Source organism: Antechinus flavipes, chromosome 4 (genome assembly GCF_016432865.1).
Source record: "Antechinus flavipes isolate AdamAnt ecotype Samford, QLD, Australia chromosome 4, AdamAnt_v2, whole genome shotgun sequence".
NCBI classification, from domain to species: Eukaryota; Metazoa; Chordata; class Mammalia; order Dasyuromorphia; family Dasyuridae; genus Antechinus; species Antechinus flavipes.
The window spans coordinates 145,416,491-145,431,917 of NC_067401.1; the positions used below are offsets into that span (position 1 = coordinate 145,416,491).

At 38.8% G+C, this 15,427-nt stretch overlaps 1 protein-coding gene across 1 annotated transcript in view; it reads left to right on the plus strand.

Moving 5' to 3' along the window:
* The window catches only part of TANC2 (tetratricopeptide repeat, ankyrin repeat and coiled-coil containing 2), a 522,665-nt gene that overhangs the window by 494,976 nt on the left and 12,262 nt on the right, over positions 1-15,427 (plus strand). Inside the window, exons 20-26 of the mRNA XM_051994951.1 lie at positions 893-1,026; positions 3,285-3,408; positions 8,693-8,868; positions 10,477-10,609; positions 11,102-11,131; positions 11,952-12,043; positions 14,799-14,945. Coding sequence (XP_051850911.1) covers positions 893-1,026; positions 3,285-3,408; positions 8,693-8,868; positions 10,477-10,609; positions 11,102-11,131; positions 11,952-12,043; positions 14,799-14,945 — 836 coding nt within the window. The remainder of the gene's footprint in view (positions 1-892; positions 1,027-3,284; positions 3,409-8,692; positions 8,869-10,476; positions 10,610-11,101; positions 11,132-11,951; positions 12,044-14,798; positions 14,946-15,427) is intronic.

A 15,427-nucleotide genomic window follows, 5' to 3' on the forward strand; every position in this document is an offset into this window, starting at 1 on the left:
GGCATCTGAAGAGAGAAGACCAAAGAAGAAGTGATCATATGAAAAGGAAAAATGAAAGAAGCTTAGTTTCTTTGCAGGTGATTGTCCAGTTTATTGATGTTGTCCAAATTGCTACAAATTTGTAACCATTGTTTTTGTTTCCTTTAAATATTTTTCTTCTAAAACTTAAGCTCATTAAAATAAATGAGTGAACAAATATTCAGTAAGTACCTACTATTTTCTAGGCTATACAAATACAAAAGTAAAGACATTTCCTGCACTCAAGTAACTTATATTCTAATAGGTAGATTTATTACATAAAGGGGAGTTTGGTCCAAAGTAGGGAATTTTGGTCTACGGACTCACAAAAATTGTGAGTGGAGCCACAGTCAGTAAATTTTCTCATATTTTTCAAGAGTAACAATAATATTAATTTGATTAATATTCCAAAAACAAGAGAGTGAAGAGACAGACTCCCAGTGGCAGAGAAAATGACAAAATGCCAAGCTGGGCAGACTTTGGTTTCCTGGTAGCTGGCTATACAGGAAATGAAGCATGGTCTAGAGTCTTCTTAGATAGAGTGAGTTAGATGAGTTTTCACCAACTAATTGAGATAGCTCAGCTCCAGGGAGAAGTGCCAAAACCAAGTGGATTAATTGGATGGAGAAAAAGGGAATGGATGGTCTCTGGTGGTCCATGTTCAGAAGGTTGTTATTTTTTGTGGAGGGGAAAGGAGGCAGATGTAGGGCAAATGGCAATGTGACTGCATTAGGCCCTAATTTCTTACAGAAGACATTGATCTCAGTTATAGCACTTGCCATTCTTCACACATCCTATCAGCTGCGATACAGAAGGCTGAGACATGGAAGGATGAAAATAGACAGTCTTTAGACTATATATTTTTTCTTCACAGCCCTGACGGCTGCAGCTGGAAGAGGGAAACTAGAGGTATGTCGCCTACTTCTAGAACAAGGGGCAGCAGTAGCCCAACCAAATCGACGAGGGGCAGTACCCTTATTCAGCACTGTTCGACAAGGTCATTGGCAGGTAAGTAAGATATGTTATTATATGAGTCCAAGGCAATCCCAACCAAAACTTTATTTATGTATGTTATGTATGTTATATATACACACATACACACACACATAAAATTTTGGCATATATGTGGAATCAATAGACTACAAACAATGCATTTCTCAGTCTAAAAAAGAATTTAATGAACTTTCAGTCATCTAGAATAATTAGTTAACTAGTTATTTTGACTAACCAACTATATATGTCACATATAGATTGTAGTTTTCAAAAAAATTATAATATACTTATACCAAACTACATGGAATCTAATTTGATCTTTATATGAATATTTAAAAGTACTTTAGGATTGTCATTATGATTACTTGTCATGTACTGTGTATATAAAAGATAGAGAATATTGGGATAAAACTATACCTACCTTATAATACACTCTAGAAGTTACATTTCTACATCCTCACTATAAGTAACTTCTTACTTGTCTCTTCTAATAATAGTAGAATGCAAAACATGCATTTTTTGGATTTTTGGATTAAATGCTAGTTTACATTGGGGGAGGGAGGAGAAGAAAGAAAGGAAGGGAGGGAATGATAATGATAACAACCTCTGGAAATATCTAAAAGAACAAGAAGACCTCAAAGTGGAACTATATTAAAGATAAGAGTACACAAATGTTTGGTGTTTTTTAAATTGGGTTTCAGTGATAATGACTCATTGCAGATTTGCAACTTTTAAAATTTGATATAGTAACCATTACACAAAGAATTGTTCTTAAAAAAAGTATTCACCCTGTATGTAGTTACAATTTATGTGGATTTCTGTTGGAATTGAATGCTACATTATGGCAATGATTCCCCAACTTTATGTAGCATGCTCACCACTTTTCTTTTTACAAAAAAGATAGAAAGAAAGAAAGAAAATATTCTACCAACCACATTTCATAAAATAATTTGCATAATTTTGACTTATTTTATTTGGATAAAATTAAGAATTTATTACAATTTTCTTACAAATCAGATATATAATAAACAGAATGTATAAAAAATGTAAATAACTACTGTGCTGCACTTAACTTTCACAGGATTAAAGAATCAAAATTTATTTTCTCCTTGTACAGTTGAGAAAACTAATGCCCAGAGAAAGTGACTTGTCTGAGATCACACAAGAGTAGGAAGCAAAGTCAGTCTTCTGACTCTAGAGCTAATACTGTCTCCATTGCATGATATTGCCTTCCAAAAGAAAAAATAAGGAAAACGGAGTAATGGTTGTCAACCCTTCTAATTTTTAACTTCTGTGCTAAGAGACACTTGAGATCAAGAATGAGGGAAAGGCAAGGAGTAGAAGTGGTTCCAACTATTCTGGAAACCTCCCTTTTCCTGCAGGTGGGAATAGAAAAACTGAGACTGTGCACAGAAAGCCAATACAAGAGGGGTGCTTGAGTGATTTGGCACCTGAATATCAGAGGATCTCCTTTGGCTGAGTCTGCTCAGCAGAGCAGAGCAGGGGCTGGGAGTCCCTTGAGGACAGGAGGAAAAGGGACTAGAACATGAGGCTAGAAGTGAGAGCCCTCTGCCTGCAGTCCAATGTGGGCTCCTTTTCTGCCACTGCCCACCAGTTAGAACAAATTAATGGTTTTTCATCCCACTTTTATTGGTTCTGATTTGTACTTTGTTTTACTTGTGGGAAAAGTAATATATTTATGTGGAGTTGTACTCAAAAATTTTCAATAATTTTGGCCTGTGTTTCACAATCTTCTCTAATAGGATTTCACAGCCTCTCAGAGAAGAATATGCCTCACAATTTTAAAACCTTTGTGTTACAAGATTATATAGAGTTAGTTACCTTCACTTTTTGGTGGTTATTTTCTTAATTTCCTTTCATTTTGTGACAAGGGAACCAAATTTTTTTTTAACCTGAGTTTTTTTTCTTTCCTTTTTTTTTGAGGCAATTAGGGTTAAGTGACTTGCTCAGGGTCACACAGCTAGGAAGTGTTAAATATCTGAGACCAGATTTGAACTCAAGTCTTCCTGACTTCAGGGCCGGTGCTCCATCCAATGAGTCTTTTTTTTCAAGTCCCTTGTCTGTAGATCACTGGAAACTAAGAGTTTAAATTAAATTTTACTGAGAACTTTATGTACATTGAAGGTAGGTAACAGATGGTCAGTCCTACCAGCAGAGTTTGGGGAATTGACTTGATATATGTGAAAGAATCCATGTGTCTTCACAGCAACCTTGCTTCTGTACTATTAATCTCTGTTTCTCTGAATTTACAGATTGTTGACCTCTTACTCACCCATGGAGCTGATGTTAATATGGCAGACAAGCAAGGTCGTACCCCCTTAATGATGGCAGCTTCAGAAGGCCACTTAGGGACAGTAGATTTTTTACTGGCACAAGGTAAGTTCTTCTTTTACATTGGGAACCCAGACCTAGGCTGTCAGAACCATGCAAATATACAAACTGTCCACCTAATTTATCATTTATTCCTGTACATTCTAAGAGGAAGCAAAAAAAAAGATGTGATTAATCCAGTGGTTGGGAACTTAAAGGAAAACTTCACATACCTTATGATACCTCCAGTGTCCTTGTCTCATTAACAGCTGTAGATTTTCATTATTGCTTGACATTTTATTTTCTCTAATTTTATCATCCCATATGAAATGTGCCAACTTATCTGCTGACACTCAGCTTTGTCTTGTTTACCAAAGATGCAAAATTGAGCAAATCAAAACAACAGGATTGTGTTCTGTTTAAGCAGAAGTCAGAATACAAATACAGAGAAAGTCCTTTTGCATTTCACAACCTCCACAAATTTTTTGTTCTAGGAAGGATGTTAGAGAAAGTTGTTCTCACACTATAGTCATAAAGCATTTCAGATCCTTTGAGTTCCTTCTATGCTGCTGACTTCAATCATCTCCCACTAAGAATAACATCTAGAATTTATATAGCACTTTTCAAATATTATCTCATTTGATCCTTCTAGAAACCCTAAGATGTAAGTGCTGGTATCATTCCCATTTAACAGTTGAGGAAATTGAAGCAGAGAAAGGTCAAATGACTTACCCAGGGTAACACAGCTGATAAGTGTCTGAGGCAAGATTCAAACTCAGTTTTTCATAACTCTAGGCCCAGTGCCATATGCACTGTGGCAACATCTAGCCATCTCTAGGAGAATAAAGGTAATTTGGGTCCTGATTTCTAATAGAAATGGCAGAAAGATGACAGATATCACTTCATGCCCAACCCAGAGCAAGCCATAACATCACCATCAAGAAGTGGTATTTATTTTAGAGCTAGTGGGATTGAATTGACTGCTTGTACTAGAGTTCAGTTTATAAAATTATACAGGCACACTTTTGCAAAATAATACCCAGGCAGTAATGTCTAAGAGCAGTTTTCCCATAGAACTATCAGGAGTCATTCCCCAACTCTAAAGTCCTTCCAAAGTCAGGGACTAAATGCCCCCTGTCAAGATTCTCCAGGAAGGTTTCACCTTTTATTGTCTTTAGAGTGACACAGCTGTGCCAGGATCTGTGGGCCATTCCCACAAACACATAGCACTTCAACTCTCTAGCCCTAGTTGCCAGAGAAAGATCTGGTTTCCTCCATTGATTCTCACTGCCACCAGATGACTGATTGAGGAACTGAGTTCATATAATAACAACAATTTTCATCTTTATATTGGTAGACGTTGCTTCTCACATGCCAGTAGAGACTCATTTTAAAATGGAATCCAAATGCTCTTTCTTCTTCACCACTGGAAATGTGCTAGTCCCAACACTATTTAATTTCTCCATAGCAATCAGTGGTTTCTGTCATGAAAATATTATAGGATGATTTTCTCATTCTTTTCCCTTGTATTATTCATATTCCCCATATCCCTTGTTTTTGAAAAGTCAGTTTATCTCTAAGCCTTTTTGGGGGGATTTATAGGACTCTGCTTTTTCTGGACCTTGGGAATCTGAAGCCTTCCTGTTCACTTGGTTTAGCCCTTTCTCTCATTTTGGGAGAACCAGGTCTTATCCTAAGAATCTCTAAGTGCTGCACCTGGGTGGCCTCCTTAGAATTAGTTCTGCAATCAAAATTATCCATTAGAATCATTACTCCATGTACAGATTACACTTAGCATTATGAAAAATGTTAACAACTCAGTACATAAATAGCAGTTCTTAATATCAAAGGTCTGATTTCTTCCATTCCCTCATGAGAGGCAGAGAACTGTGGTTATCTCTCATTACAGAAAGAATGATGAAGCAGTCAGGCAAGGTCATTGCTAAAGAAGCCTCAGCCTAGCAGTTCAAATGAGAACTCAGATCCTCTTATAGCTGAGATTTTGAATGGAGGGAGACTGAGAAGCATCTCAAGCTCAGCAAATTGATCTGTAACTTAGTTTTGGCATTCAGTTCTTCCACTCATATCCAAATTTTCTTGACCTTGTTTAGGATTTTCTTGGCCAAGAGATAGTGGAATAGTTTGCCATATCTTTCTTGCTCATTTTACAGATGAGAAAACTGAGGCAGAATTAAGTGAATTGCCAGGAACAAACAGCTAATAAATGTCTGAGTCCAAATTTGCGCTCAAGAAGATTGAATCTGCTCAGCATCCTGTTCAGTGTCCCCCAACTTACTGTGTTAACATTGAATATATTTGTAAACATTAATGTTTGTTGAATGAATTAATTCAGTAAACCCCTATTAAATTACTATTTAGAAGTAGTAAGATAAGTAGAAGTAGAAGATTAAGCCTTGACATGAAAGAGCTTGTACTCTAGTAAGACAGAATTATTGAAATCAGCACATAAAGATGTTCCAGATGATCTGTCATAAAACAAAAGAAGGTAAATTCAGTAGAGAAACAAATAGAGACTAAAGGAGCAATTTAAATAGTATTGGGTAATGGAAGAAGACTTCCTAGACAAAGTGAGTTTTCCAGCATCCTTCAAAACTTGGACTTGGGTGCTTGAGCAGATTTGCTTTCTTCTTGATAGTCATCAAGTACCAGGGTGCTACTGGGCTCTCCAGGGCCCACCCTGTATGTGGTCAGTACAGTTCTATCCCTTCATACCCTAGGAAACTATCACTAACATCAACTATAAGCATAAATCAAGCACCTATAATGAGCAAGGCCCTGAGAATGAAAGGGGAAAGATATAAAAACTCCCCACCAACAAAAAGAAAGGAGTTGATTGGTCTAGATGACCTCTAAAGTCCCTCTGAACCGATGAGTCTATAATCAACAATCAGTCAACAAATATTAAGCATTTGCCATGTGCCAAGCACTGTGTTAAACACTGGTAATAACAAGGAAAAAGAAAAAAAAAAACAGTCTCTGTCTTCAAGATCGTACATAATAATGAGGAAGGCAACATAAAAGATTAATAATAATATAAATAATATAATAGGGTAAGTATATTAAGTGCCAAATGAGTAATAGGCAATGTGCTATAGAATTTCAGAGAAGGGAATGTGTTAAAGAGGAAGTTGAAATTAATCTAGACCTCTAAGGACATGTAGAATTTAGATAGCATAAAAGGCTATGGCATTTCAGACTGGGGACAAAATAAGAACAAAAAGGAGAAAGCACATATGGTATTTGGAGGGGGAAGAGGAGGACTAAGTAGATAGTCTGATTTCAACAAAGCATTCTTGTAAGAGAGTAGGAAGAGATGAAAGTAGAAGGGAAGACTGGGACCAAATTGTAAAAGGCTTAAGTAACTTTCTTTCATAAGCAGTTTATAAATATGTAATCCAATCCAATAAGTATGGTTATATTACTTCCTCCCATACTATTAACAACATAGGAATAAGAGTGAATAAAACATGATGGGAGTAAAACAGGTTTGGGTTGGCAAGGCACAAGTGGAAATAGAATTAGAGGACAAGGAATTTAATTGTCAAGTATACTATATAGTATACTGGTTAACCAAAGTTCAGAATTAGGAATGGAGGATACTGAGAAGGAAGCAGAAGTGATAGCCTGGAAGAACAATGAAGGTTTAAAGGGCAGAATGACTAGAAGTTATAGGAAGGATGAAGAGCAGAAGTTAGGATGGAGTTCTCAGTAAAGGAATCATTACACATCTGGATGATGGTGAGAGATCAAGGGCATTAGCTTTTGCATGACTGATCTGGAGTAAAGGAGAAAGTCATGAGAGTTGAAGAAATTGATGAAGTGAGAAGCCAGCATATTAAAAATGAGAGTGAAGAAAAGGCAGTTGAATAATGACATCAGAGGGAAAGTTTGGAAATTTCACTTTAGAGTTAAAAGAATCCTTCGTCTTCCTTCTGATCAGGTATTAGAACGAATGAGATTATATGCAGTATTAGAAAGAGTATCCAGGGATGCTTTATCCTCTGAGGGAAATCAGATTTTCTAGGTTTAATGCTAATGTGAACTAACTGCCTTTCTAGGCTTCTTTCATAAATCACATTTATAATTGCTATGTTCCAGCCAAACTGGACCACTAGGTACCCCAAACTGTGCTTCAACTGGGGCTTCCAGGTAATCACACAAACTACCCCTGTGCTTGGAACGCATTCCTTCTTCATCTACACTTTCCCAAATTTATATCTTTTTCTAGGGCTCAGGTCAGCTGCCACTTGCTCCATGAACTCTTCCTGGATTGTTCCCATCACCACTACTACTACCCCAAACTCCCTCCTCATTTTTCCCAGTACTATACTTATTCATGTATCCCTTCCTAGCAAAGCATATAGTCCTTAAATACAGAGACTGTTACATTTTGTCTATATCAGTGTCTAGCAGAGTGTATTATACATAGTGAACCATTAATAAATACATGTTGAATTCATATAGCATTTTAAGATTCAGATGAGAGGGCAAGCGAACATTTATTAAGCCTTCCCTATGCACCAAGCACTGAGCTAAGCACTGGATTTGTAAAACATGTTCCTCACAAGAACACTGATATATACTGTAACCTATTTAACATATAAAGGACTGCTTGCCATCTGGGGGAGGGAGTAGAGAGAGGGAGGGGAAAAATCGGAACAGAAGTGAGTGCAAGGGATAATGCTATAAAAAAATTACCCTGGCATGGGTTCTGTCAATAAAAAGTTTAAAAGACCAAAAAAAAAAAAAAAAAAAAAAGGACACTGATATAGAAGACCAGAACTCTGGAAAAGTATACTTGAAGCAAAGATACTTGTAACAGGGTGTTAACTCAATGTGATTAATGAGATGATGGTTCTCTAGTTCACATATACTTAGTACTTAGTATGGTGATGTAATGGTTCTCTAGTTCACACATACTCAGTGTGCTATAGTGATGTAATTGTACTAAGGTAAATAAGAGCTGAGAGGACTGGTAATGAGACACTCTATCTTTGACCATCTTCCTGATGACTCTCCTGCCTCTTATACTCCTCCAGAAAGCTAGCTTGAACATTATATTTTGGTGTACTTTTCCAGAGTTCCAGCCCTCCATACACTATGAGGTAAGTAGCATAAATATTATTATCTACATTTGCAGATGGGGAAACTGAATCTCATAAAAGGAAAGTGACTTGCCGGTGATCACACAGCTAGTACATATTGTAGCCAAGAGTAGGAAATTCCCTAACTGGTTGACAAATATGGCATCCTATCCAACATGTCAGTTTTCCTTCCTATTGTGATTTCTCATTTTATTTGACCCCTAAACTTGTATTTATTCTTCTAGGAGCCTCCATTGCCCTGATGGACAAAGAGGGATTGACAGCCCTCAGCTGGGCTTGCTTGAAGGGCCACCTGCCAGTGGTACGCTCACTCGTGGAGAACGGGGCTGCCACAGATCATGCTGACAAGAATGGTCGCACCCCACTGGATCTAGCAGCTTTCTATGGGGATGCTGAAGTGGTGAGTAACCTTAAAGAAATAAGATAAATTGGCTTTGTGAACATGGACCACAAGGTACTAGCAGTTTAATACAATACAAAGCAGATGGTTAAAGATAAGTGTGATTTTCATCAGCTCTTTAAGAAGATAGAGCTACTTGGGAGGTCTGTTTATATAAGTTCAACAGTTTCCTGTTTTCGTATTTGACTACCTGTTGAGGTGCAAAAAAAGTCCCAAAATCATTGACAGCAGAGGAAATTGTTACAACCTGAAAAAAACACCTTGGGTTACCTTTGACTCCTCTCTCTCCCTCACCCCAAATATCTATTCAGTTGCCAAATCCTGTCATTTCTACCTCCTTAGTATGTCTGATATCTGACCCCCTTTCTCTGTTCACATAGCCACTACTGTGCTACAGCAGGCCCTCCTCACCTTTTACCTAGTCTGTTGTAAAGCTGCTTTCCCTCTCTCAAGACTCCCCCCTCTTCAATCTGTCCTCCACACAGCCACCAAAGTGATTTTTTAAAGCACAGATTTGACCATGTCATTCTCTTATTGAGAAAATTCCAGTAGCTCCCTGCTCCTTGTTTTCTCTAAAATAAAATATAAATCCTCTTATTCAACTTTCATAACCGGCTCAACTTATCTTTCAATCTTATTAGATAGATAATAAACACAAAGATTGATTAAAGCACCTATTTAAGTACTTAAAAAAGAGTGGGGGAATAAGGAAGAGAGGAAAATAACAATAACAAACAAACAAAAAAAAACACAAAAAACAAAAAACACTGTGTTAAGCACTGGGAATGTGAATATAAGCAAAAAACTACAAATCCTATCCTCAAGGAAGAAAAGAAAACATGTAAAAAGGAGCTGGAAAGCATGGGGATGGAGTTAAGGAAAGGGAATCAAAGCCAAGGGGAGTAAAGAAAAACATAGAGTCAAAAGATACAGTATAAAGTGAGTATAGATCAAGAATTTATTTTCTATATACAGAAGAAGTGCTAAACGTAAAATGTTCAGAACTCTCCATTGTCAGACTTAAAAAAAAAAAAAAGATTCAGTAATTTAATACAATTACTGATGGCCTAATAGATAAGCTGCTAGACTTAAGAATCAGGAAGCCATCTCTCTGTGCCTTAATTTCCCCATCAGTAAAATGGCAAGGAGACGAGCTTGGTTGGATTTGATAGCCTTTCTAGCTCCAAATCTATGATAGCATAACATATTCTCCCAAGAAGTTAAGGCTTAAACCTCATTAAACTGAAAGCAAATTTTAAATGCATTTTTGCAGAGTAAAGAGAAGTGACTGGTCTTATGGGGAAAAGTTATAATAAAGCAATTTGTAGAACTACTGAAAAGGCATTCGTATTTTTTACCTTGCTCTCTGAATCTATCTTCTATCCAGCTAGGCCGGGGCTAGGGTTCCTCCTCTTGTGGGTGGTCCTATTTTGCAAATGCAGAAACTCCCAAACTGGTCATCTTCATAAATGTTTGTTGATTAACTGGTTGGTTGATCTCACAGCCTAGCTACAACCAGATGCTGGAGACAGAAATGCTTAAATCTTTGACAGCTCTGTGCTATCTCACCAGCCCCAGACTAATGACTTTATTTATTTGATGTCCTAGGTACAATTCCTGGTGGATCATGGGGCCATGATTGAGCATGTTGACTACAGTGGGATGCGTCCCTTGGACAGGGCAGTGGGATGCCGAAACACCTCTGTCGTAGTCACCCTTCTGAAGAAAGGAGCCAAGATAGGTAGGGGACAGGGAGAAGGTGCTGGCCACCTGCACCCTGGGCAGGACTGGTCCTGCAGTCTTAAGGCCCCAAACGTGTAGGAGCGTGGGTGTGCTGCCCACAGTCCCTGGTTCTACATCACCCTTGCCCAAGTAACCAGCAGGATGCCTGGCACAGAGAGAGCACCACCCAAGCTCCTGTCTGTAACGCCCTGTGACCAGCAGTAGCCAGCAGTCTGTTAGGACTGTGACCCTGATGCCTCTGTACCAGCCCCATCTCACAGCTCTCCCAGTGAGCCTGCTTCCCTTGCTCTGTATGTGCTTTTAGACTTTCTGGTCCCTGCGCTACTGCTGCCCTCAGCTGCTCCCCCATCCCATGGGCCTAGAGAAGGGGTTGGCTGGTATGCCAGCTTTCTTGCTGCCTGCCTCTCACTGCTGCTTTTTCCTTCTTTTTTTCACCTTCATCCATTTTTTTTCCTCTCCTACAACTTTTTGTTTTCTCCTTTCTTTGAAGGTTGTCAGACGTTACCGAGTCGCCCACGAGGTATATCTCACCGCTGTCAGCATCAGGCCCAGTCTGATGGCTTGGTCAGCTTTGCCTTCTCCTCTTTGATTTAGCTTGCATGAGTTCCCCACACTTCTAATCTTTTAATTTACTTCACCTTAAAAGAAGATTTATTTTAATGACTGTTGTAGAGAATAACTTGAACTTTTGACAACTAACCCTGGGGAAAATGGGTGGGTTCTTTCAGGCAGCCTGTGAACTAATCAGCTTAACCTTTCCTTCCCCCTCCTTTGGGTGAAGTCAGTTCTTTTCTGGACTGTTTGGCATTGGTGCCATAAGCCTGGTTCCAAGTGGACTTCTCCCACTCAGGGAGCTCTCTGTGGTCCTTGTACATTTAAAGAGGTTTTGCGTCTTCACTGGTATCCTCTCTCCAAAGTACTTCTCTTCACAATCAAGAGGCCTAAAAGCTGGGGCTTTTAAATCCCAGTTTCCAAAATACATTACCACTAAAAAATTTTTTTTGAAATCTTGTTATGATATCTGGTAAACCATCTCTTCTGATTGTCTGATCTAAAATTTTTTTTACTTTAATTTTTTTTAAAAACCAAATGATTTCCACAGGCTCTGCTGCCCTCCTGTGGTATTAGTTCACATTTTAAGGTGAATATAAATCAAACCCTGCTTGTTGCCTTGGAGTAACTTCAAACCTAAAAAATGAGAAATGAATTTTGGAGCATTAAGCTCGCACACCAAGTTGTTCTCTCAGCAGAAATTCCCCCAGGATATTTTTTTCACCTAGCTTCCTACCACCCTTGCATTGTATGAGTTTTTTACCCATCATGCATCCTGTACACTACAGGTCCAGCCACTTGGGCGATGGCCACCTCCAAACCAGACATCATGATCATCCTGTTGAGCAAGCTGATGGAGGAAGGGGACATGTTTTATAAGGTATGAAGAGATAGTGGACAGCATGATATCAAAATAGCCACTGGTTGCTCTGAAGCAACTCTACATGGAGAGTACACCAGTCCAAAACTAACCTTTATTCATGGAGGGAGATATACTAGAAAAAAAGGGAATGAAAAATGTCACTCCCTAAAATTATACTAGAATTAGAACTTAGAAATTTCTGGTTCTATGCATCCCTGATGTGAAGGTCCTTCTTACTAGTTCCTTGTACTGGTCACTACCAGCCCATATAATAAGCAGAAGTCAAGCAGCTGACTAAATCCAGTTCACATTCTGCTCAAAGCAGAGGTTATAAAACAATTGCAGATTGGATTTCTTCTCAGGTTGGACTAGGAGACTTCCCTGGGTCTCAGATTTCTTACCTAAAAAAAGAAAAGATTGAGCCAAATTATCTCTAGAGTCTTTATGATCTTTGCTCTCTTGAGATCTTTTCTAACTTTCAAATTCTATGACTCATGTAATAATTAGAACCTAGATATTATTGAGCCTGTTAAATGGGAAAGGGAAAAAAATCAGTTAAATCAAAAATCATTTTGCCCCAAAGTCATTCTCATTCTGTGGGGAAATAAAATTAACTCTTGGCTTTGGCAGGAAGTCATTGATCTCATAGGGGAACAAAGGCAATAACTTCCTAATGACAGCTGTGTAGTGTAGTAGATAAAGAGCTGGCTTCAGATACCTGGTTCAAGTCTTGCATTTCTTGCATATTGACTCTGTGACCCCAGACAAGTTAACTCGGCCTTAGGAAATTCTTCAGAACATAAGTTGCAGAACAGTTATCCCATCTTCCTGTTTCTTCACTAAGCATTTCCTACACCATAAAATCCCAGGCCCCATTAAGAAAAAAACAAAAACTTCCAAACATCTCTAAGTACAAACTTTGTCTTAAAAGTCGTTCTTTAAATAAGAAAAAAAAAAAAAAAAAAGAGTAATACATTCCTCTTCCACCTTTCTCCTCAAAGTTCCAGCCTATAGTTCCATGTTCTAGCCTTGTTATCCCCTTTCTAGGATCTTGCAATTTATTGCAAAGTTTTCTAAAAATATTATGTGTCAGAATTCATCTTGCTGGGCTTCCATCAGAATCTGAGAGAAGCCCTTAGTTTCCCAGGCAGCCTAAAAGTAAGAGTCATGAAGGTCCTGGGTCTCTAAAGCTTCAACACCAAAGCCCTCATTGTGTGTAGATTTGGACAAGAATGTCAACCTTCTAGACCTTTGTTTCTTTATCCTGATTGTAATCACATGGTCTGAGATCCGTTCCTCCCTAAGATATGGTATAACTGTCCTGATGCCCATCTGGCTGACTTAGAATTGTTCTGTGTTTGTTCTTGGAGAGGAAGGTGAAGAGGAATTCTGACTTGAATAGAATCCTTGATGAGAGGCAGCTTGATGTAGTAGATAGAGAGCTATCATCAGAACAAGGAAGGCCTGGATTTGAGACCTATCTCTGACACAAAGTGGCTATATGACTCTGGGCAAGACACCCTCTCAGATTATACTGAGCTGCAGAAAAGGGACCAGCACTAGTAAGAGGAATTTCCTTATATGAGAGTTTTCAGAACCAACGAAATCATGGGTCCCGTCCCTATCCTTATAATCCTGGATAGAAGCTAGAGGCATGTGCTGGAAAGGCCAGCTCAAAGGGATAGAAGGACCTCGCTGCAGATATTCCTCATTCTCTTTGCTTCCTAATTCTAGGATACAAATCTGGGGAATATTCCAAGCTTCCTTATGGCTGCATCATTAGCTTTAGACTCCACTGAACCTTGCCCCTAAGCAAGGCAGCATAATCCACCCACACCAGGTTGTGTGCTACAATGCTGGTTTTCCCATAATCCGCTTCTGGAATGACTGATTTATAAATCCCCCAACACTAGCAATTTGTCTGGCTTCCTAACGTTCTACCACTCCTTTCCTCTTAAATAGAGAAAGGGAACTGAAGCTTATTTTCTTCCATCTCTTAAGAATTGGAATAGCAACAGCTGTACTACTTCTAGTTTTCCCATCCTTTGTGAGAAAGGAAAATCATTTCCTGCTATACATTAACAAAGCAAGACTTCAGGCAGGAATATTTTCCCCAGAAAATCAGTTGTAGAAATCTTAACAGGAAGTCAGCCCCACCCTAGCATGGGAAAGAATCACGTACTTTTCAGAGAGGATGAACAATGGGCACTGCTTGAGAGGGCTGAGAAGCATGCAGAATAAGCAGAGTTCACATCTCTAGTATTTATATGGTCCCCTCAACCTGGTGTGAATTATGCCCCCAAAGCAAGAGCACTTTCCCCCAAGAAGAAGAGCCTCTTTTGTAGGGTGAAGCCTCTCCTTGTAGAGCAAGAAAGCTGACGAGCACATTTTTTTCCCCTGAGTTGTTGCTACCCTTATAGGAAGGGATGTGGATTGCCTCCAAACATGTTTTCATCACAAAATTCAGGACAGTTCCATGACAGCGACATGTTAGGGAATTTTACTTTTTTCAAACTCATAATCATTGTGTCAGCCTTGTTTTCCTAGTCTGGTATGTTCCCTGACAGGTTGAGTCTTCATGTTCATAAAATCAAAACTGAGCAGGTTAGTCCTGTTCTTTCCCCAGGACAGAGGTGAGAAATGATAGGCAGAAGAGAAGTTAATGATTAACTGTCCAGCATAACTGCTTTGATGAAAAGGAGAGTGGGGACACAGATGCCACAGCTGTTCAGCAAACTAATAAATATTCTTCACCATTGTGTGCTCATCATAGAAAGGTAAAGTGAAAGAAGCTGCCCAGCGCTACCAGTATGCCCTGAAGAAATTTCCCAGGGAAGGCTTTGGTGAAGACCTGAAAACCTTCCGAGAACTAAAAGTCTCTCTCCTCCTCAACCTCTCCAGATGTCGCAGGAAAATGAACGTAAGTGCCATGAGTTCTCCTATCTCTTTTCTTATACCTTAGAATCTGCAGCTCTTATTGGGTCCCTGCCCATCTTTCCCATTTAGCATCTGGTTCTCCACAAAGTACTAGCCAGACAAGAGTTTGAAAACAGTCTAGAGGTCAAACCAGGAAAGAGTCATCACTGTACTTTGCAGTTTTATAATTTTTCATGTTACTGGGTTTGTTCTTTGGGAAATGAGAGAGCAGTAATATCTGAAATTCCTATTAATCTCCAATAAACTGAAATAGATTGTCATCAGCTAACCTACAAATGTATCACGCTTATATGCAATATCTAAAATTCCTTCATCTGATCACAATCTGTTGTCATTCCACTTGCCTTATAACCTCAATGTTCTCTTTGAGATCTCCACACACCTCTCAGTTCTGTCCCAAGCAAAATCCCTAGACTGGCTACATTCTTGTACCTTCTTTATTTTTTTCAAATCCCTTGTCCCCTT